The sequence below is a fragment of the Cebus imitator genome, unplaced genomic scaffold (genome assembly GCF_001604975.1).
Source record: "Cebus imitator isolate Cc_AM_T3 unplaced genomic scaffold, Cebus_imitator-1.0 Scaffold18, whole genome shotgun sequence".
Lineage (NCBI taxonomy): Eukaryota > Metazoa > Chordata > Mammalia > Primates > Cebidae > Cebus > Cebus imitator.
In genome coordinates, this window is record NW_016107333.1 from 18,874,259 (window position 1) to 18,897,881 (window position 23,623).

The 23,623-nt window shown below is 38.2% G+C and overlaps 1 protein-coding gene across 1 annotated transcript in view; it reads left to right on the forward strand.

Annotated features, from left to right (window-relative positions):
- UTP20 (UTP20 small subunit processome component) overlaps nt 1-23,623 on the forward strand; it is a 118,542-nt gene that overhangs the window by 46,677 nt on the left and 48,242 nt on the right. The window contains exons 26-35 of the mRNA XM_017516584.2: nt 6,118-6,284; nt 8,262-8,470; nt 13,243-13,386; nt 14,553-14,632; nt 18,184-18,410; nt 19,091-19,235; nt 21,172-21,259; nt 22,758-22,901; nt 23,101-23,151; nt 23,255-23,407. Coding sequence (XP_017372073.1) covers nt 6,118-6,284; nt 8,262-8,470; nt 13,243-13,386; nt 14,553-14,632; nt 18,184-18,410; nt 19,091-19,235; nt 21,172-21,259; nt 22,758-22,901; nt 23,101-23,151; nt 23,255-23,407 — 1,408 coding nt within the window. The remainder of the gene's footprint in view (nt 1-6,117; nt 6,285-8,261; nt 8,471-13,242; nt 13,387-14,552; nt 14,633-18,183; nt 18,411-19,090; nt 19,236-21,171; nt 21,260-22,757; nt 22,902-23,100; nt 23,152-23,254; nt 23,408-23,623) is intronic.

Sequence of the window (23,623 nt, forward strand, 5' to 3'; positions counted from 1 at the left end):
AGTTCTTGTGTTGGGTTTTTCAGCTCCATCAATTCACTTATATTCTTTTCTATTTTGCCCATTCTCATTAGCATTTCGTCAAATCGTTTTTCAAGGTTCTTAGTTTCTTTGCATTGGGTTAGAAAATGTTCTTTAAGTTCACAGAAGTTTCTTACTACCCACCTTCTGAAGTCTGATTCTGTCATTTCATCACACCCTTCTCCCTCCAACCTTGTTCCCTTGCTGGTGAGGAGTTGTGATCCCTTGTAGGAGGAGAGGTGTTCTGGTTTTGGGTGTTTTCATCCTTTTCGTGCTGGTTTCTTCCCATCTTTATGGATTTGTCCATCTGTCGTCTTTGTAGTTGCTGGCTTTCAGATTGGGTCTCTGAGTGGACATTCTTTTTGCTGATGATGAGTTTATTTCTGTTTCTTAGTTTTCCTTCTAACAGTCTGGCCCCTCTTCTGTAGGTCTGCTGAGGTCCACTCCAGGCCCTGCTTGCCTGGGGATCACCTGCAGCAGCTGCAGAACAGTAAGGGTTGTTACCAGTTTTCTTCTTCTGCTTTCTTTGTCCCAGAAGGATACCCGCCAAGTGTCAGTCTGATCTCTCCTTTATGAGGTGGCTCTTTGGATATACAGGGGTCAGGGAGCTGCTTGAGGAGACAGTCTGTTCTTTATAGGATCTCAAATGCTGAGCTGTGAGCTCCGTTGTTCATTCAGAGCTGCTGGGCAGGTACGTTTAGGTCTGCTGCAGCAAAACTTATAAACCGCTTTTTGTTCCCAGGTGCTCTTTCCCAGGGATTTAGGGCTTTATTTATGAGTTTCCTTTATGCTGCTGCCTTCTATTTTTTTCCTTCAGAGCTGCCCTGCCCAGCAAGGAGGCAGCCTAGTCACTGTCTGCCTGTAGAGACTTTGCTGAGCTGCTGTGGGCTCTGCCCAGCTGCCGAGTGAACTTCCCTGCAGTCCTGTTTATATGGGTGTAGTTAGAACTGCCTCGGCAAGGGTGGCCCCCCTCTGTTATGGCGGACTCTCTCTGTAGTGGCGGGTTGCCTCGGCAATGGCGGGCTGCCTCGGCAATGGCGGGCTGCCTCAGCAATGGCGGGTTGCCTTGGCAATGGCGGGCTGCCTCAGCATTGACTTACTACCTCCATAGATTTGGAGTGCCTCAGTAATGGTGGATGCCCATCCCCCACAGAGCTGAACTGTCCCAGGTTCAGCTGCGTTTGCTATGAAACTCTCAGTCCAGAGAGTTTCTGATTGCTGTTCTTCTGTGGGGGTGGGACCAGCTGAGCCTGATCGCGTGGCTCCCTGCCTCAGAGGCTTTTTTTTTTTTAAGTTGGTGTTCCAGTTGCCTGTTGAAGAGGCACCGGGATCTGTGTGTTTTCCCATGCGGCGACTCACTGCACTGGCTTAAACAGCGGCGCTGAGATTCGTGGCACTTTTTTTTGCCCTGGAATCTACTGTCCTGATTCCCTGTTCAGTCCCCTTTTTAAACAGATGAATGGGCAACTTCCCGTGGCTCCAGTCGCCAGCCAAAAGGGCACCCGGACCAGTGTATTTTGTACGGAGAACTGCTGCGCTGGGGCGCTGACAAAGCAGCCACATGGGGCAAAGCAGCGGCACCAGCCAACACAGCTGTGCTGGCCCAAACAGCCGCGCTGGCAACCCGTGGAGCTCCCCCGCCTGGGAATTTCCTAGTCTGTGGGCAATAAAAATGCAGCGTCCACTCACCCTCTGCGCTTTCACTGGGAGCTGTAATCCTGAGCTGTTCCTAAACGGCCATCTTGGATCGACTCCCTATTTTTAAACTTTTTGATACATATTACCAAATTGTTGTTCAGAACTACTTTTCAGCCATACGTTTGAACCACTTTATACTCCTACTGGCAAGCTGGGCACGGTGGCTCACACCTGTAATCCTAGTACTTTCGGAGGCCAAAAACCAGCCTGGCTAACATGGAGAAACCCCGTCTCTAATAAAAACTACAAAATTAGCTGGACTTGGTGGCAGATACTTGTAATCCCAGCTACTCAAGGCTGAGACGGGAGAATCACTTGAACGGTCAGCCAAGATCGAGCCATTGCACTCCAGCCTAGACAACAAGAGTGAAACTCTGTCTCAAAAAAAGAAAAAAAAAAGAGAGAATCCCTAATATATTCCTACTGGCAGTAGAATGCCAGTTTCACACCATTTCAGCACTAGGATGTTATTTGTTGTTAATCATTTTGATTGTTTTAATTCTTGCTAATTTGTTGGTGATAAATGGTACCATGTTGTATGACTTAACATTTTTTAGATTTACTAGTTAAGATGAACTGTTTTAAAAGATTATGGGTCATTTGTGTTTATTTTCTCATGAAATTTTTTTTAATGTCTGACAACTTATGTTGTCTAAAACCAGATAAATGATATTCCCTTCTGTTTTCTTCTCATTCTGTTTGTTTTATTTTGATTATTTTATTCATCTGAAATTTATTTTGATGTATGAAATGAAATAAGGATTAAACCTAATTTTCTTTCCAGATAGTTACCCAATTATTTCAAGACCATTTCATTTAAAAAATCTGAACTTGGCCAGATGCGGTGGCTCACGCCTGTAATCCCAACACTTTGGGAGGCCGAGGTGGGAGGATCACCTAGGTTAGGAATTTGAGACCAGCCTGGCCAATGTGGTGAAACCCCGTCTCTACTAAAAATACAAAAAATTAGCTGGGCATGGTGGCACATGCCTGTAATCTCAGCTACTTGAGAGGCTGAGGCAGGAGAATCACTTGAAGCCAGAAAGCAGAGGCTGCAGTGAGCCAAGATTGCACCACTGCACTCCAGCCTGGGCAACAGGAGTGAAACTCTGTCTCAATTAAAAACAAACAAACAAACTTGCTCTACTGATTTGAGAGCTTCTTTCTGTCTTTCTGTTTCTCTCTCTCTCCCTCTCTCTCTCTCTCTCTCTCTCTCCCCCTTTCTCTCTCTATCACCCAGGTTGGAATGCGTGGTGCAAACACAGCTCACTGTAGCCTCGATTTTCTGGGCTCAAGTGATCCTCCTGCCTCAACTCCCCAAGTAGCTGGGACTGCAGGCACATGGCACCACACCCAGCTAATTTTTGTATTTTTTGTAGAGATGCAGTTTCACCATGTTGCCCAGGCTGGTCTCAAACTCCTGAGCTCATGCAGTTCACCCTCCTTGGCCTCCCAAGCTGCTGTGATTATAGGCATGAGCCACTGTGCCCAGCCAGAACACCACTTTTACTATGCACTAAATATCCATGTATACTTGAGTTTTTCTATCGGCTTTTGATGGTTTTACATTAATCTGACTTGTTCCAATTCTGCACTCATTTCTTTATAATAATAATAAAGAACTTAAATGCATTTTTGTATATATCAGAGGAAGTCATCTCATTAGTCCTTTCTTTCCAAAATTTTTTTCCTTTTTTTTTTTTTTTTCTAGAATCTAGATCAGCATTTACTTAGGTTTTCGCAAAGTAATTCCCCTCTTTGATTTGGGGAGAAGTTACATCAGTATGTTCCTTCATTTATTCCTTCATTATCATTCCTTTTTTGTAGTCTTTCAAAAAAGTGTTTTCATTTTATTACTACATTTTGTTGTTGTAGAGAGAATTTCCCTCATATTTTCTAGCTTATTTTTGCTACATAACTAATTATATATAAAAGCTATTGATTTTTGTGTTAATTATTTAGCCATCCACATAACAAAACTTTTATTAGTTTTGGTAGTTTTCAATGGGTTTTCTTGTATTTTCTCTATCAAAAAAATTGTAAATAATAATAACAGTCACAGATTATGTGAGACCCCTGTTTGAAAACCTTTTGACATCTTATTTTACTCAGAATATAATAGAAAGTTCTTCCTACTACAGGGCCTGATATGGTGGCTTAAATGATGGCTGTAACCGTATTTCTTCTAGTTTACCGCCTCGCTCAGAACCCACTTTAAATTCTTTGTACTTGCTCATCCCCCTGCTTGGAAGACATGACAGCTGACTTCTTACGGGTATTCATTTGGTCTCATCTCAAATGTGTCATGATCAGCGATGCCTTCTTCAAATGGTTTGAGCCTCTCTGGCTGGCCAAAACATTTTATACTGCTACCATTAAGGCATTATCTTTTTTCATTGTGTTGACATTTGTACTGAAAAGGCAAAAACAATGGTGGGTAAAACTCCTAGTACTTTAGCACATGAATCAAGACAGTGGCCCCAAATTATTCTTCTAGTCATTCTTCATTGCCACATACTTGGGGTTATTTAACACACACACACACACACACACACACACACACACCCCTTATGTATCTTGACCCTGAGTCCGTGCATGACAAAGTGGGAAGAATGCATAAAATACTTTGCTGCACATGGGCTGTCTCAACAAATAGCACCTATGTGAGTATTTGATGTACACACTGAACTAGCTACTTTTTTCACAGATCACCATTTTTATTTTTAAGACATATGGACTAAGATTCTTTTCAAACTTGAGTATTTCACAGGCATTTTCTTGAACATGAATGCGGTAGGAATCCAGTAACTAAATTCTAGCATTCATGTAGAAATTGAGATGGGAGAAAACTTCTGTCTGGTACTGTGAACCTGACATCTTCCTAATGCTTAAAGACTTTTCTGTTGAGATGAATAGTGACATTAAATGTTAATAAACAAATTTCTTTTTTTGGTTTGCAATAAAATGTGTCAGCATTTAGCATTTCTACATAACTTAGTAAACCAATATTTTCCAAGTAACTAATGCATGTAATAGAATCATGTATGGGTAAAAGATCCATTCAAAGTGCAAGATAGATGGATTTTAGGGTTGGGGGGAGATTTGGAAAATATAATTATTTTTATTAAAATGTTACTGATGTTAACATATAAGTTTATTGTGAATATTTTTAAATGAATTGATAAACCAATATATATATTTTTAATTCCTCAGTTTTCATTTCTAATACAATAACTATCAATAGGTAAAATTTACATACACAAAGCTCTTTGGAGACTTCATTAATTTTTAATAAAGAGATCCTAATAGAAAGTTTAAAAACTAATGTTTTTGAATTTTGAATATTAAGTCAATACTTTTTTATCATGTTAAGAAAGTAGCTTGTATTGTTATTTGGAACTTTATCAGGAGTGGATGTTAAATATTAAGAGTGCCTGTTGAACATGTATTAAAATGATAATGTTAACTTTTTACCGGGAACCATTAATCTGTATTAATCTAGTAGATTTTACTAATGACTCTTTATTTTCTGGGGCAATCTTTATTTGTTTTTATTGCAGCACTGGATGCTATAGTTACAAATGTTGGTATTTTATCTTTACAAGCAAGATCAGCATGTAGTTTTATTTTTGTTCATTACCCCTTCTCAATATCACAGTTATGCCACATTCATACATGAGAAAGACTCTTTCCTTCTTTCTTTATGAAACTTCATAGCATAGAAATTATTTTTTTCTTTGAAATTTTAAAAAGTCCACCTGTAAAACTACATTAGCTTCATGTTTTCCAATAAGTATTGGTCTTTGAGGGTTTTCTTCCTAAGTTCGTTTTGTTTATGTGGTTTTTTTTTTTTTTTCCTGAAAATTGGCACTTTTTCACTGAACTCTTTCCAGCTTCCTTCTTTTACTTATAATTTGTATTCTCTAATTTTCTTTTAATCTATATATTCTCATTTTCATTTTTTCTTGATTACACTGTCCTTTGACTTGCCTATTTTTTTCTCCCATAACAAACCACCTTCTAGCCTTTGTCCTTCCTGCTTCCCTTAGCCTTCTTTTTGTTTTGTTTTGTTTGAATTTTTTAATTTTTTTGTAGAGACATCGTTTCACTAGGTTGCCGAAGCTGGCTTTAAACTTCTGAGCTCAAGTGATCCTCTGGCCTCAGCCCCACAAGTAGCTGGGACTACAGGCACATACCGTGGCACCCAGCTCCCTTAGTCTTGTTTTGTTGTTGACTTTTTTCGGTGTCTATGTTAAATAGCTAATTTCTGTTTTCATATTTCTGTGTTTTATAATACATCCCTTTAAATCTCTTGAGTTGTTCTCCTAGCCTTTTAGGCAACAAAACAACTCATACTTTCAAATTGATATGCAAACAAATAATGTGCTTTTGTCTTTTCAGAATCTTGTATGGGCGAATGAAGAATAAGACTGGGAGTAAAACGCAAGGGAAATCCGCTTCAGGCACCCGCATGGCCATTGTTCTGCGGTTCCTGGCCGGGACCCAACCTGAGGAGATCCAGATATTCTTAGACCTGCTGTTTGAACCTGTGAAGCACTTCAAGAATGGTAACTATCAGCTACCTCTCACTCCAATACCTGTTTTCTGCAGTGGACTTCTCACATCTCGGCCTACATTTCCCAACCTTATGGGCATCTTTCTAACAGGGTTGTTCCTCCCAACCTTGATGGCAATCTTTTTGTTGAGTGCAGTTCATTTTAAACTTTGATTGAATTAGGTGAAGCTGACCATTGGCCCTGGGCATTATTGGCACTCTTGTGTTAGAGCCATGGATGAGAAAATGTGTATTTTTTTACTGCATATTAAGGCCATTTGAAAAATGGTGAATACTTACCCATATAGCACAAAGAATAGGTTGCTTCTAAGAAATTCAAAGAACACTGCAAATTAATCTTAATTGTTTGGCATTTATTCGTTCCCTGAGTCAATCATCTATTCAGTAATGATTTATTGAATACTTCCTGTGCCCTGGGCACTCTGTTAAGTTAAAAATAGAAAAGTACAATCTGTGTACTCAACCTCATAGTTGAGATGAAAGGATGTAATCGTGTATACGTCGAGCTAGAGTGCTCTGTGGTATATAATGTGAGTAATTATTCATAACAGTAATGATTGACATGTACTGAGTGCTTACTTTATGCCAGATGTCATGATAGACCCATTTACTTATAACTCACTTGATCCTTCAGACAACCAACCACGTGAGCTGTCATTACTTGATTGTCCCTGTTTTACACATGAGGAGACTTAGGCTTAGAAAGGTATTTCACCCATGGTAACTCAGATGAAAAGTGATAGAGTGGGATTCAATCCCAGACATTTCTGATTATGAAATCTCTTTTCCAGTCCAAAAATTGCTTTGCTTGAGGCCAACATAGAGAATTATTTATAGGGTATTCTGTTGCATTTGTTTTTGTATTTTTTCTATGATAATAGGTCCACTGTTAACAGGTTTTCACTCAGTATAATATTGCCCTGTGAAGGAGGTTGGTTCTGATGAATGACAAGAAAAAGTTTTTCTTCAATGTATAACCCTCACTGTAGGAGGATAGGTATAGATGATACTCTTATGGATGACCCGACTGGGTGTATGGATCCATAAGCTCATGATCTCACATCAGATGGGGTTTTTTTCATGATCTCACATCAGATGGTTTGAAGTAAAGGTCAAGCAATAACAATTCATATCTTTTCAGTAAATTCTGAAATTAATAGGGCAGCAGCCGTTTATAAGGGACTCTGATTTTATTTATTAACTAGGGGCTACAAGAGAAATAAAACTTGATTCCCAGCCTTCAAGGAACGTATAATACAGAAAGTATTTTCAGTGAAACTGCCAAACTCAGCAAAGCTAAGTGAAATGGAGAATAAGAAAAGTGTATAGAAAGTTAACAGATGGAGGGCCAGGCTCAGTGGCTCATGCCTGTAATCGCAACACTTTGGGAGGCCAAGGAGGGTGGATCACCTGAGGTCAGGAGTTTGAGACCAGCCTGGCCAGTATGGTGAAACTCTTGTCTCCACTAAAAATATAAAAATCAGGTGGGTGTGGTGGTGGGCGCCTATAATCCCAGCTACTTGGGAGGCTGAGGCAAGAGAATTGCTTAAACCTGGGAGGTGGAGGTTGCAGTGAGCCGAGGTCACGCCATTACACTCCATCCTGAACAACAGAGCGAGACTCCGTCTCAAAAAAAAAAGAAAGTTATTAAATGAAATAAGAGACTATTCGTAACTCAGGTTTTGAGGGATAGTGTAATGAAATTGGATGAGAATTAGGCTTAGAGACTTAGTTCTGTCACAGATTTCTTACTCTCTTATTCCTTAGTTTCTTCATTTCTAAAATGGGAGCAGTTAAACTTGCCTTATCTAGCTCATGGAATATTTGAAAGAATCAAAAAGAGATAATATATAAGAAAACAGTAGAAAATACTGTATTCGTGAGGGAAATGGAAATAACACTACCATTATAAATAGTAACAAACTAATATTTTACCTTTCATGACCTCTCGTCCTCTTTGTTTCACTAGGAGAGTGCCATTCTGCAGTCATTCAAGCAGTAGAAGACTTGGATTTGTCTAAAGTTCTTCCTTTAGGCCGTCAGCATGGTATCTTAAACAGCCTTGAAATAGTATTGAAAAACATTAGTCATTTGATCAGCACATACTTGCCAAAGATTTTGCAGATATTGCTCTGTATGACAGCAACCGTATCACACATTCTTGACCAACGAGAGAAGGTGGGAGATTCACTGTAGATGCTTTCTTCTTGGGCTAATGGGTGTCTGTGTTTTACCTGGGCATTTGGGTTGGGCCTGATTTACTAACACTCTTCCACTCTAAATCCTTATGCAACCCTTTTGAAAGTATCTTTTAAAAACAGTCGTCCACATAATGGGACTCTTTGCTGTTATAAATATTTGCTAATGACTAGAAAATGCAAATTGTATCAAGTGTGTTGTTGTTGTTGTTGTTGTTTTTGAGACAGAGTCTCACTCTGTCACTTGGGCTGGAGTGCAGTGGACCGGGCTAGAGTGCAGTGGCACGATCTTGGCTCACTGCAGCCTCCACCTCCTGGGTCAAGTGATTCTCCTGCCTCAGCCTCCCAAGTACCTGGGATTACAGGCGCCTGCCACTATGTCCAGCTAATTGTATTTTTAGTAGAGACAGGGTTTCTCCATGTTGGCCAGGCTGGTCTCAAACCCCCGACCTCAGGTGATCCGCCCTGCTTGGCCTCCCAAAGTGTTGGGATTACAGGTGTGAGCCACCGCGCCTGGCCAAGTATATATTTTAAAAAGTGAGTGGGTTAGTTTTCCATGTTTCTTAGGAATCCAAGTCAAGTGCTTGAGCTGGTATTTCTTAGATTTTAATTCCAAAAGCCTAGAAGTGTAAGGCATCTTCCAGAATGGCTGGAGAATGAAGAGACCACTATTACCATCAGCACTGTTATGTTGAGAGTTTCCTAGAAGTCTTTAAAAAGTAAATGCTTACCTACAATAAGTGCAGTGTTTTGAATAAATGTAAGTAACATGAGGCAAGACAAACCAGGTGGCCAGCTGCCAAAAGGTGCTCAGGAAGTGCTTTCTAATTATATTCAAAACTATTTATGTTTTGTTGAAATAGATCTGTGGACATGAGTGTACTCTTTGGAGTTTAGGGAAATAGTTCATAATGTCTTACAGACTGAAGGCTTTTGGGAGAAAAATGCAACTCGAAGTAGAGCTCCAGACTCCGATTTCTGCTGTTGACTCTCAGTTAATTCCAAATAGGCAGTTTTAATTTGGCCAAAATTTATTTCATTTGATTTCTAGATATGCCCAGTGAACTACCTCTCAAATACAATCATGATAAGTGAAAACTGTCTGCCAAAATTTTAGGCTGTTGGTTTGGGCTATGTATGGATGTGAATCTGCTTTAGGAATAAAATAATATTCTCTGATAACCAAGATGCAGAGATTTAGAACGTTTCTTCCATTTTGGTAGGGACCATTTTGTTTTTCTCATTCTTTCATTCATTCCTTCAACAAATGTTAATTGAGTCTCTACTATGTGTCAGGCACTGTACTAAGCACTGGGAACAGTCAACAAAGCACACAGACATTTATGTTCATTTATTTGTTCATTAAGTACCTATTGAGCACCTACTGTGTGCCAGACATTGTGCCAGGTGGGGAGTGAGACATGTGAGGACTCAGTATATGGGGAGAAAAAGCATAAATAAATATACACATAATTAGAATAATGTCAGAGGGAAGTACATTCTGAGAGGAAAATATAATGAGGAGACCCTTCTGCAGGTCCCTGAGGCTCATTCTCTGTGTGGCTGTTGTTGAGATTCACTTGGGACAGCTGGCAAAATATTAGGGAAAGTTATAGATTAGTCTCTAGCCTTTTGGAAGGCTGAAAGGTTTTACTGGGACAGGCCGAAGGCAGCTGATCCATTATGTTAGGGAAAAGATAGAGATGATAAAGGCTTTCCCAGTTTAAATCTGTTTACCTCACATCTCTTTGTCTCTACTCTGTTTACTCATGTAAATTTTGTGCTGGATGGTCCTCTCAGGGGGAGATCAAAGGGGAATTACCTGGTAATAGTGTTAACTGTGGGCCTAAAGCCTAAGTTTTTTATCATTGGTAAAACTGCTCTTTTAACCATGTTAATTATGCACAAGCATGTTGACTTAGAACCTCTGTTATGAATAAATGTGTGAATATACAGGGGATCTTGATCCCTGGGTGGGAGTGGTCTTGGCATGTTGTAAGAGTCACCTAAGGTGAGGATGAAAAGGTAGGTCGTGCAGGCTCTGTAGGACCTTGCAGGCTATGACGAGAGGGTGAATTTACTTCTAAGGATAATGGAAACGGCTGAAAGGCTCGAAGCAGGTGAGTGATAAGGTAGTGTTTTAAAAATACAGCTTTGGTTGCTTTGTGGAAAAGGGGCTGTGGGAGGCCAAGAATGGACGCAGAAAAGTCTTAAAAAATTCTTTCTCTGTTATATGAGAGTGTAATAAGGGCCATGGGGGTGGAATTAGGTGAGAATCTTTTTATGTCTTGTAGCAAGAGATAGTGACTTTATCTGTATATGGGTATATCAAATTGTGAAAGGTTTGCAGTCTTATAAAGCCTGTGTAGTTCCTTCACATTTTTGGTTGACTTAGAAGTTACTTAGCAATGCAGCCTCACTCCCAAGTCAATAATTAGTAGCTCAGAGGATTATTTATGTAATTTCACAGTTCATTCGTTAATGAGATGTTAAGCTTGTTGACAGGTGTGAACTTTCTTATATTTACTTTTGAAATTCTTGAACCCATCCAAAGAATTCCTTCAAGTGAATTATTGCACAGTAGTTTTGCTTAAGTAAGTTAAAGTTCTACAATTTTGTACTTGAGCCCAGTTATATATTTACTTTTCTGTGTCTTCAGAGCATTGATTGGCATTTGAAAATTGTTGGTTTGGGGGAGTTTTTGTACATTTAAACAACAGTGTAACGTATAAAAATAAAAAAACTCAATCATAACAACTGTTGCTCTGGAATTAAAGTCTACGATGGCTGGCTTTCAAGGTTTTTCCTCTAGTTTATTCAACGATTATTTAGTAAATTGGGCAGCTGGCACTTTAGTTACAGAAATGAATAGAATATACAGATTCTACTCAATGGAAAGGGTGGAGATGTGTGGGGAGTGTCTGTTTGACATCATGTTTGCAATTGTGAGTTTCATATTTGCCCCAGATACTGTGTTTTTTCAAATATCAGAGTTAATATTTTATCTTTCACCAAACTTGATGCAGCTGATGAAAATATTGCTAGTAGAATTGAAGCAGAGCAGAATGACTTGTAACTACATCACCTTGTGCTTGCTTACCTGTCATTTCCTTTGTAACTTGTATAATGAGATAATTAGCTATGATAAGTAATTTTCCTATTATTTTTCTTCATGTTATCTTGGCCATAAGACTTGATATTCACTGTATGAGAGCATTTGTGTTGTAGTTATAAATTGCAAAGTGGCTTTTAGGTTTTGACATAGGTAATTAAGATGATATATAAAAATAAATTATCACTTGTATGTCTAGAGCCCACAGTTTACCATTAATCAAGTGAGAAAACAATTAGGGGTTGAATCTTCTCCCATTTATTTTATTTTGTTTTATTTAACATTCTGTGCTAGGGAAAAATCCTTCTGAGGTCCTTGTCTCTCCCCTGCTTGGCCTAAAGCTCTTCATTCTTTAGTACACAGTAGAAATCTGCCTATTTCATGAAGCTCTATCCTTCTGAAATTTGTAGTAATTCCTCCTACTGAAATATCTGTGGCATTTTCAGTCTCTCACAAACAGTCAATAAATTTGCCTTTAATAAGATTTTCAGTTGAATTGGGGTCAGGACCGTGGCTGGCCACTAAAGCCATTAGTAGGGACTCAATAAATTGTTCTTCTCTGAGCCTGAACAAATTGTCTGCATATTTGTGATTTTATAACTCCCAGGGAAGGAGATACCAGTGGAAGTAGCAATATTTGTCATTTTAAAGATTTGCTTTTATTTCACACTCATTCCAGCCTCTGTGCCTCTAAATAGACAAATCCTATTTCTTTCTAAATTGCATTTTCCCTTCAACTATGTATGTTGAGATCCTCCTATCCCTTGATTCAGTCACCTCATCCTCTTGCCCTGCAAGAAGTATTTCACTGTATGGAAAGATCATAAATTCCTTAACTGGTCCCGTAGGCTAATTTTAACAAGAATAATTTATAACTTCTAGTCTTAAGTAAAATAGTAAGTATGAAAATAAATACAAAAATGGCTTTTATTTGAAATGAAGATTTAATTTTTTCCCCCTAATATAAGCTATTATGATGGGGGGAGAAAAAAAGTTGTCTGAGTATGGTGGCTCATGCCTGTAATCCCAGCACTTTGGGAGGCCGAGGAGGGCTGATCACAAGATCAGGAGATCAAGACCATCCTGGGCAACATGGTGAAACCCCCTCTCTACTAAAATACAAAAATTAGCTGGTTGTGGTGGCGTGTGCCTGTAATCCCAGCTACTCGGGAGACTAAGGCAGGAGAATCGCTTGAACCTGGGAGGTGGAGGTTGCAGTGAGCCGAGATCATGCCACTGCACTCCAGCCTGGCAACAGAGCTAGACTCCGTCTCAAAAAGAAAAAAAAGTTCTGCTTTGTTTAGAATGTTCTGTTTGTGGGAAGAAATCAGGACTTAAATAAGAAAGTAAAACAATGTAGAATGCAAAACAACTATTCCAATTCTAATAGTGTTTTTCTTAAGGATAACTAATGTGACTACAAGGTGTGATATTGTTTTAAGACTCTGCTTTCTTTTCTTGTTCAATGAGAAAAGTAAGACAGTTGGCTTGGTTGGCATTCCATGTGAATCAAGTCAACAGATTTAGTAACAGGATTTCCAGTTTGATTCTTAGCCACTGAGCAAGAGTGCCTCTCTGAGGAATCAAGGATAAAAATGATATATATGTATTTTTTTAAATAGAAGATCTTTGTTTTACAGATACAGCTGAGATTTATTAATCCATTGAAAAATTTAAGACGTCTTGGAATCAAAATGGTAACTGATATCTTTTTGGATTGGGAATCATATCAGTTTAGAACAGAAGAAATTGATGCTGTGTTTCATGGTGCAGTTTGGCCCCAGGTAAACCTCGATTTCTGCATCTGCCTGTATACCTTGTGTTTTTTCCATTATTGCTAACTCACCAACATAGCTACCACCCAGACATGAATGCGTACCCTGAGCCCCAGTTTCTTTTACATTGAGTTTCTGGAAGTTTTTAGAACACTTTTCTTTGCCTTCACTCCCATCTAAAACTCAAGAGTTAGTTTCTGCTATACCACGGCCTTTACACTTAAGATTCAATTGAATATGAATGTGTCTCTTAAGCAACTTAACATAACTTTTTTTTCTTTTTTGAGACAGAGTCTCGCTCTGTTGCTTAGGCAGGAGTGGAGTGGCGCAATCTTGACTCACTGCAACCTCCACCCCCCAGGTTCAAGGGATTCTCCTGCCTCAGCCTCCTAAGTAACTGGGATTACAGACATGCACCACCATACCTAGCTAATTTTTGTATTTTTAGTAGAGATGGAATTTTGACATGTTGGCCGGGCTGGTCTTGAACTCCTGACCTCAGGCGATCTGCCCACCTTGGCCTCCAAAAGTGCTAGGATTACAGGCGTGAGCAACTGCACCCGGCCTGTAACATGACTTTTATAGCACCTCACATAGCCTTGCCTCTGGCTTTTGACAAGCATGAGGGAAAATATGCAGGTGTTTTTTATTACATAATTTATTTTTTTATTTCTCTGGTTGTAACCCCTTGGAGATGATAACTGCTGTAGGTGTAGACTGTAGGAGAGATTTGATTTTAAGAAATGTTTCAGCTGGGCACAGTGGCTCATGCCTGTGATCCTAGCACTTTGGGAGGCCGAGGTGGGTGGATCACCTGAAGTCAGGAGTTTAAGACCAGCCTGGCTATCATGGTGAAACCCCATCTTTACAAAAAAAAAAAAAAAAAAGAAATGTTTCTAGGTGCTTGAGGTCTCAGTCATTTCTGACACTCTGAAACCTAAAATATCAGTTCCTTTCAAGTGTCTAGCACTTCCATGCATCACCTTTGCCATTTTTCCTATGTAGATGTTCTTTTGGATTGCTTTATACTTTTTCTTATTCTGTCATTTGGATATTAATCTCTGTCCCTTGTCATTTTCATCCTCTGCTGTGATTTCTTTGCCTGTTAGTTATTTGTGGTTTTTCTACAGTTTGGTATGTGTATTTGGTATTCTGTTTTTCACTTTGTCTCCTAGATCAGCAGGCTTGGATCTGAGAGTCAGTATTCTCCCACTCCTCTGCTGAAACTGATTAGTGTCTGGAGCAGAAACGCAAGGTATAATCTTTCTTTTTTCCTCCTTTAAAAAGGGCAGTGTTTTAGATGAATCTGATTAAAGCAGTTCAGGGACTATAATTTATCATCTTTCCATACAGTCAACTACTTTAGGTATAGTTAAAGAGAATGGGGCAGCTGAGTAAAAGCAAGGAAAGATCTCAAAATACATAGTTTAAAGAAAAATGCGGCCATGCACGGTGGCTCGTTCCTGTAATACCAGCACTTTTGGGGGCAGAGGCAGGGTTGCTTGACCTTAGGAGTACGAGAGCAGTCTGGGCAACATATGAGACCTTGTCTCTACTGACAGTCAAAAAAATTGGCTGGGCATGTGGTGCACGCCTGTAGTTCCAGCTATGTGGAGGCTGAGGTGAGAGGATTGCTTGAGCCCACAAAGTCGTGGCTACAAGGAGCCATGACCATGCCACTGCATTCTAGCCTGGGTGAAAGTGAGACCCTGTCTCAAAAAAAAGATAAATTGCTTGACAGTGTATATAGCATGATCCAGGAGTGTGTCTGTGTGTATTAATATGAAATGAAATACAAGCTGTCTAGAAGGACACATGAAAACTGCTAACGATGTGACTGTAGCATGTGGAGGTTTGGGTGGACCAGAGCAGGGAGAGGAGACTTTTCATAATACATCCTTTGGACTATTTGAATTTTTTATAATAATTTAAAAGGAAAAATAGGTAAAATAACATCTTACAAAGTAATGAAAATTTTAGAGTATGTATTACAGCTCAACCCAATACCTTTTTTGTGATTTTTACAGTTTGATTGAAACTTGAAAATTGTAAGTATTAGAATTGATAGAGATGTTCTTACAATGTATGTAATAATTATGTCAGCAGCTTGATTTGGCCTGGCAAAGGGAGAAACAGAAGGTGAAACACACCAGCTAGTTATATCATCACATAAATATTATCATTTTCTGCCTGCTTGCTTAAAAATAAACACGGGCGTGTAATTGGCATTCTATGTCGTTTTCCCAGTTCCCTATGAAAATGAGGAAAACCTCACAAGCTTTCTCAATTTTCTAGCGCATTGTCGTCTTTGTGAAACTCCACCTAAATGTATATTCAGCTCTCATGGTCAGAGAAGGTTTTATTATTGATTCAGTGGTATTAATATCCTAGTCTTCATTTTTACAAAGCTGGAATCATACTATATAACTGGCTTTTGATTTTGTTTTTTTCATAAATCATTACATCATGAACATTTCTTCTTGTTGTTAGTCTTCAAAAACAAATGAAAAACCTTGACACTGTCTTCCTCAGAAAAACTTGTTTATTTTACTAATAATAAATTCTCTACATTTATTCCCCAATTTGACACAGCAATTTTATGTCTTTATCATTAGACATTTGCAAGCAACATTTCATAGGCATACTTGAGAAATGTTATATAGTTTTGTCATTTCTATGCAAATAAGCCATGAAGGACTTTCATCCAAGAAGACTTTACAATAGAGACTCATTTTTATATTAGTTGGATCTTTATTCAAGATATTGAGCCACATGTTGGATGCCACTTCATTCTCTTCTGCAATTTCTCATTATTTGGTTGGGGAAATAGAAGCATAGCAATGGAAGAGTTCGGCAGCAGAACCTCTTTTTCTCTTTTATACATAACACTTACCTGAAAGAAATCTCTGGAAGGGTTGACTTCCCTTGGAATCCACATAGCAATAGATATGCATATGAAGTTGTGTGTGGAAGAATTAATGAATGAATATTTCAGAACCTTTTTGATGGGAATGTTACTTTTTAATGAAAAATATAGTTACATTTTGCAGTGTAGTTGCAGTTTACATAATGTCAATCAGAAATTAAAACAGATTTTTCATCTAAAGAGAAGTCTAGCATTTTACTAGCTTATAAGTAAGTTTAAATTGTCTCTGAAATCAGGTGAACTTGGGACAACAAAAACGTACTAACTAGGATGAGCATATACTTTTTTGTCCAAACTGAAAAACTCCTGAGGGTGAAAAGAGATGTAATAAATAAGTCAAAACAGCTGATGTAAGCTGGGACTTCCGAGGCCCCTCTCTCAGCTGCTGTGGTTCTAGTCACCACAGACCCAGCACAGCACAGTGTCTTCTTCCTTCATGCTCTTTCCAGCTCTGTGAGGCCCTGCTGTCATCACATGCTGCCTTTGTTTTATTCATCTATCTTCATAACTTATTATCTACAGCTTTTTCAGGGCAAAGACCATTTCTCATTTATTACTCCACAGAGGGTTACACATCGTAATCCATGTGTGGTTGATAGTCATTGCATGTTGTCTGAGTGATTGGAATTGCTGATTGGGCCATACATGCTAGCATGTAGCATGCCCATTGTACTGTGGCAACAAGTTATGTTGGTCAAGGGAAAGCAGTTTGGTCACTGGGAAGTTGCATTGTATTTGAATGGACTCTTGCTAGGACTTTACTTGCAGTTGAAAGCAGTTATCTTCCCTTTTCTGCTAGAAAAAGTTTAAGACAACAAAACAACGTAGTGGTTAAGAGCACAGTCTCGGAAGCCACACTAACCTAGCTTCAAATCCTAGCACCACGGTGTGTTCTTTTGGTCAGGTTGGCCTCTGAGCCTCAGTTTTACCACCTGTAAAATGGATATAATAACAGATCTACTTCATTGATAATAGAGATGATAATATAAAATGTTTTATGTAGAGCCTGCCCGTATAATGCACAATATGTGTTGGACAAAAAGATATATGAATTGAACCTCGTAGAACTTTTCTGTCAGTTTGTCAATGCTGAGTATGTTAAAGCTCTCATGCTCTTTTTATTCCCAGTGATGATGAATTGATAAAGCCAAACTATCTGAATTGTTTCTGTTTGACCTTCTTACTAATTGCCAGGATTGTATTTCTGACTGAATCAACTGCTGGTTTACCCTTGGCTGAAAAGCCTTTGTCTCTCTGCCCTTGTTGGTGCATTTCCACTAGGAGGGATATTTATAACTTTCATATGAGTCTTTCATTATTGTGGATGGACTCATCCCCCTCTCCCAGCATTGAATGATGCATATCCTAATCAACAAACTCTTTTTTGGTCTGTACTCTTAACTCCTACATTCCAGAATGTAGGGGTTTTTGTGAGTGTATAAACATTCATCTTCTAGAAAGTTTATAATTGAAAAATAATCTGTTTTCAATAGGTCTCTTTTAGAAAGAGCTTAGACATTAGAGTTAGATTGTGATTCAAATCTCAGCTCTATTACTTATTAGCTCAATGGCTTTGGACAAATCTGTTTTTTCATCTGTAATGTGGGGATAATGACACTACCACATAGAGATGTTGTGAGAATTAAATAAGAAATATATATATATAAAGTGCCTAAGTAATGTGTTTGTAAGGTCATTCTTAAAATTATCCATCAAATTGTAGATTATAAAGTAATACCTCTTTTGAATAATCTTAATGTTGATACACACACACATATGCATATATGTTTGTTAAACTCAGTGTGAAAATTCATATGGACATCTTTTTAGAAGTGAGCATATTGAAAATAAGATGACTACTGCCATGTTTTTTCTTCCAGATATTTCCCTTTGCTGGCTAAACAGAAGCCTGGGCACCCGGAGTGTGATATCCTGACGAATGTTTTTGCAATTCTCTCAGCAAAGAATCTTTCTGATGCCACAGCCAGTATTGTGATGGATATAGTTGATGACCTTCTTAACCTTCCAGATTTCGAGCCCACAGAAACAGTTTTGAACTTGCTGGTAACTGGATGCATATACCCTGGCATAGCAGAAAACATAGGTGGTATGTATGCTGACAAAGCAGATAATTCTTAGACTTCTGATGTAGCAGTTTCCTCAGGAGAGAAAAATAATCAGTACAATTTGACTCACTTGAGAGCTTATGCTCATAAGTTTCTTTTCTCTGGGAGCTAATGCTGATTTATATAAACTGAGTTTTCTTTGCAGTTATGACAATAGATTATTTACTCCCCACAAAGTCTCAACTATTCCCCAGGAAATTATGAAAATGATTTCTACTGTCATGTCACTACATTCTTCTTACCATATTATCCCAAGTAATTCCCTTACTATTACCAAAAAAATGGTTTAAATAAAGCCTCAGGGGTCTCTTAAATAAGTTCTTGATTTAGCTAGTAACATAGCTATTTTTAATAAGAAGAAAGTTTTTGGCCAGGCGCAGTGGCTCACACCTGTAATCCCAGCACTTTGGGAGGCCAAGACGGATGGATCACCTGAGGTCAGGAGTTCAAGACCAGCCTGACCAACATGGTGCAACCCCATCTCTAAAATAATAATAAGAAGAAGAAGAAATAAGAAAAAAGAAAGTTATTTATTTGGAATCGAAATTTAACTAAATGTTTGTAATGGTTGAGTGCTTTTCTTGTCTGTCATCATGAAGTATTGTGTGATTATGCCTTAAGAGAGTTTAAAATCAAAACAGCAATCACTTATCTATTTCAGAGTCTATCACAATAGGAGGAAGATTAATTCTACCTCATGTACCTGCAGTTCTTCAGTATCTCAGCAAAACCACAATAAGTGCAGAAAAGGTGAAAAAGAAAAAGAATAGAGCACAAGTCAGTAAAGAGCTTGGCATTCTTTCAAAGTAAGTGATATGTTGATACTTAAAAGGCAAAATTATCATCCTTGGTTTTAACTTATTTAAAAAAAATCATTATTTTGGCTGGGCATAGTGGCTCATGCCTGTAATCCCAGCACTTTGGGAGGCTGAGGTGGGCGGATCACCTGAGGTCAGGAGTTCTGCAGCAGCCTAGCCAACATGGCAAAACCCTGTCTCTACTAAAAATACAAACATTAGCTGGGCATGGTGGTGCATGTCTGTAATCCCAGCTACTCGGGAAGCTGAGGAAGGAGAATCACTGGAACCTGGGTGGAGGTTTCAGTGAGCCAAGATCATACCACTTCACTCTAGACTGGGCAACAGAGTAAGACTCCATTTCAAAAAAAAAACTTGTTATTTTGTTTTTCAAGTGTTTGAACCTGGTAATAAGAAGCTAAAATGTCTTTTAGTATTTTTAAAATCCCTTTACTTTTAAAAGTTAATGCAGAATTTCCTTTCTCTGCTGGAATACTTACTAGAAACTGTTTATGACATCTGCCTTTATTTAATACAATTAAAGGGAACAGATTTTTCAAAATCCTAAAGCAGACTAATAGATTTGTTTAGCCTTTGTGTATTTTGAGTTTTGTGGAATTACAGATTTTTACTCCTTAGTGTAATGATAAAAATAATTAACTTAAAAGAGCAGATTGTTCTGTTTTTTGAGTCAAGATCTCACAATGTTTTTTAAGGAGTCTGTTTGACAGTAGACCTACGAGTGTATAATTGTGATCTTTGTAAAGGGAAAGTTCAATAAACCTGAGTGCAAGAAACAATTCTGTCTTAAATTTTAAATTGACCATTACAAGGCTTAGTTGTTGAAAATGGATTTTTCTGTTACTTACAACAATATCAACAAAACATGATATGTAAGAATCTTCTAGAAACTTCTTTGCAATTTTTTTTTTTTTTTTTTTTTGTGGATAGAATCTTGCTCTGTCACCAAGCTGGAGTGCCGTCTCGGCTCACTTCAACCTCCACCTCACTGATTCAAGCCATTTTCATGCGTCAGCCTCCCGAGTAGCTGGGACTACAGGTGCCCGCCACCACGCCCAGCTAGTTTTTTTGTCTTTTTAGTGGAGACTGGGTTTCACCACGTTGGCCAGCGTAGTCTTGAACTCCAGACCTCGTGATCTGCCCACCTTGGCCTCCCAAAGTGCTGGGATTACAGGCATGAGCCACCACGCCCAGCCTGTAATGATTTTTTAATACTCTTGGATTTCTAAGTTATGCATAATGGGAAATCATACTAAATACACTCGTTAAATTCATCCCAGGCTATGTGGTAAGGGAAAGATGATGAGAGAAGATTAAGTACCAGAAAGACCAGAGTTTGAAAGACCTGCTGTACTTCTTCCTAGCTGTGACATGTCAGTTTCTGTGGGCCTCAGTTTTTCTTGGGGCAAAATGAGGCTGATGATTTCTATATTGCAGGGCTATTGTGGTTGTTAAATTGAAATACTCTACGTATACTCTTAATTTAGCTAGTAACATAGCTATTTTTAATAAGAGGGAAGTTATTGGCCGGGCACGGTGGTTCATGCCTGTAATCCGTGAGCTACCACACCCAGCACTTAAAAATGTTATTTCTTTGCAAAATAAAAAAATTACTAATTGCCAGATTATAGCATTGGAGTTCACTCTAACCCACCTATTCACCTGTTCACTCTTACCCACACAATCAGATACTGCAAAAGAAATAGAATAGTAGCCATGAGCTTGATTTTGGAGGGGAGTAAGAATGGGCACAGCTAAATAACTAAAGTAAACTTTTAAATGTGCACACATGCTTAAAAGCTGGCTGTGTGTTGGAATGCTAAAACCGTGTCTTTAGTCACCGATGTTTTGCTGCAAAAAGTTTAACTTCCTAGAGAAATACTCTTGTATATATTCCTTATGTATCCATTTTTTCCTTCTTCAGGATCAGCAAGTTTATGAAAGACAAGGAACAAAGTTCTGTACTCGTTACACTTCTCCTTCCGTTCCTCCACCGTGGCAATATTGCTGAGGTACGAACTCATAGGACATTGACTTTGTCTTTAGCGTGGCACTTTATCACTAAGTTTACTTGTGAGCCGCAATGTTACTGGCTAGATTTTGAGATGCATTTGTCCCAAGGTAATTAAAAGACTTTACATAGAAATAAAAACATTAGAAATAGAGGGAAAAGATTGGGACAGACATAGGAATGGGGGCAGGCAAAAAAGCAGAGACATCGTCATCTGCAACAACAAAGTATTAGCCCCTTTATGTACCTTGTTTAGCCTTTGATTCATTTCAGGGATTTTTCTTTCTCTAACAAACCTAGAACCCAAGAATTGCATTGTATAATCTTTCCTTTTTCTTTTCTTTTCTTTCTTTTTTGAGACAGAGTTTCGCTCTTGTTGTACAGGCTGGAGTGCAGTGGCACAATCTCGGCTCACTGTAACCTCCATCTCCTGGGTTATAAGCAATTCTCCCCTCTCAGCCTCCTGAGTAGCTGGGACTACAGACACCTGCCACCACGCCCAGCAAAATTTTTTATATTTGTGTTTTAAGTACAAACAGGGTTTCACCATGTTGGCCAGGCTGGTCATGAACTCCTGACCTCAGGTGATCCGCCTCCCTCTGCCTCCCAAAGTGCTGGGATTACAGCCGTGAGCCACGGTGCCCAGCCACATTGTATAATTAATCTTAACTGTAGATCACAGTGACAACACGGAATAAAAATCAGACTTTTAATATTCAGAGACAACTAAGTGTTTCTGATATGATTTTCAAACCTTAGTTCAATCTTGATTAAGAGTCCTCCAGTGGCTCAAGCTCATTTGTCAGACCTCAGTAGTGATACTAAACATTTCTCACCACATAGTTGTTCAATTTAGAAGACCTCATATCTGTAAACAACCAGAAGTGTATACCATTGGCCCTCTGTATTCACATTTCCACATCTGTGGATTCAACCAACCGCGGATGAAAACATTTGGAGAAATAACAATATAATTATAAAAATAATACAAATTTTTAAAACACAGTATAACAACTACTTATATATCATGTACATTGTATTGGGTATTATAAGTAATCTAGAGGTGACCTAAAATATACAAAGGGTGTGTGGGGGTGATATGCAAATACTGTGCCATTTTATATAAGGGACTTAAACATCCTTGGAATTTGGTATCTTTTGGGGGTCCTGGAACCAGTCCTCCTTGGATACTGAAGGACGACAGTACTTCAGCAAGTTCATTTTCTTTTAACTTTTTTTGATTAGACAGTAGAAGAAATTATGTTTCAAAACTACATATATTGCTTGTTAGAATTAAAGAAAGAAACTGGTTTGCACATTCTCGTGGGTTTTATATTGAATTAAAGGCTAAAAACTTTTAAAAGATGATAAAATAATTTTTCCAATTACTACTTTTACATCTTATTCATAATTATTTTCTATGCTGTAATATATTGAAGTACAAGTTGACCAGTTTATAACTTACTAAAATATGATTTCTCTTAATATTTCTTCTCTAGGATACAGAGGTTGATATTCTGGTGACAGTACAAAACTTGTTAAAGCATTGTGTGGACCCTACAAGCTTCCTCAAGCCTATAGCAAAACTCTTCTCAGTTATTAAGAACAAATTGTCAAGAAAATTGCTTTGTACTGTTTTCGAGGTCTGTACTGTTCATTTTTACTACAATTCACCCTTTTTTAAAAAATTTAAGTATGACTTATAAACCATATTAGGGCTTTCTTTATGCCAGAAAGAATGTTTTTATATGAATTTGAGTGGGGACAGGGAGCTGAGGGGGAAGAAGGAAGAAAAGATAAAGTTTTATTCACTGATAAATACACTGTTTTCTTTCCTTTTAGACTCTTTCTGATTTTGAGAATGGGTTAAAATATATTACTGATGTTGTCAAGGTAAGAAAGAAGCATTTCTCTTTGGCTTCAAAAGTATTATCATTTTTATTTATTTAAGATTTATGTGGCTTTATTTATATCATTTCAATGGCATTTCTTATAGCTTAACGCCTTTGATCAAAGACATCTTGATGATATCAACTTTGATGTTCGCTTTGAGACTTTCCAGACCATTGCCTCTTATATTAAAGAAATGCAAACCGTGGATATTAACTACCTAATTCCAGTTATGCATAATTGTTTCTATAATCTAGAGGTAGGTTATTACAGAAAAAATTTCTAAATTATTTTTATTGTTTTGGTAATACAACTGCCTAATACAGTGACCTAACTTCTAAATTTGTGTTTTGACGGGGGACAAGGGTTCTTAGGATCAAATTTCTTTTAGATGAAGAATCTTTTGTCCGGCAAAAAAAACTTATGATTTTTTTTTTTTTTTTTTTTTTTTTTTTTTTTTTTTTTTTTTTTTTTT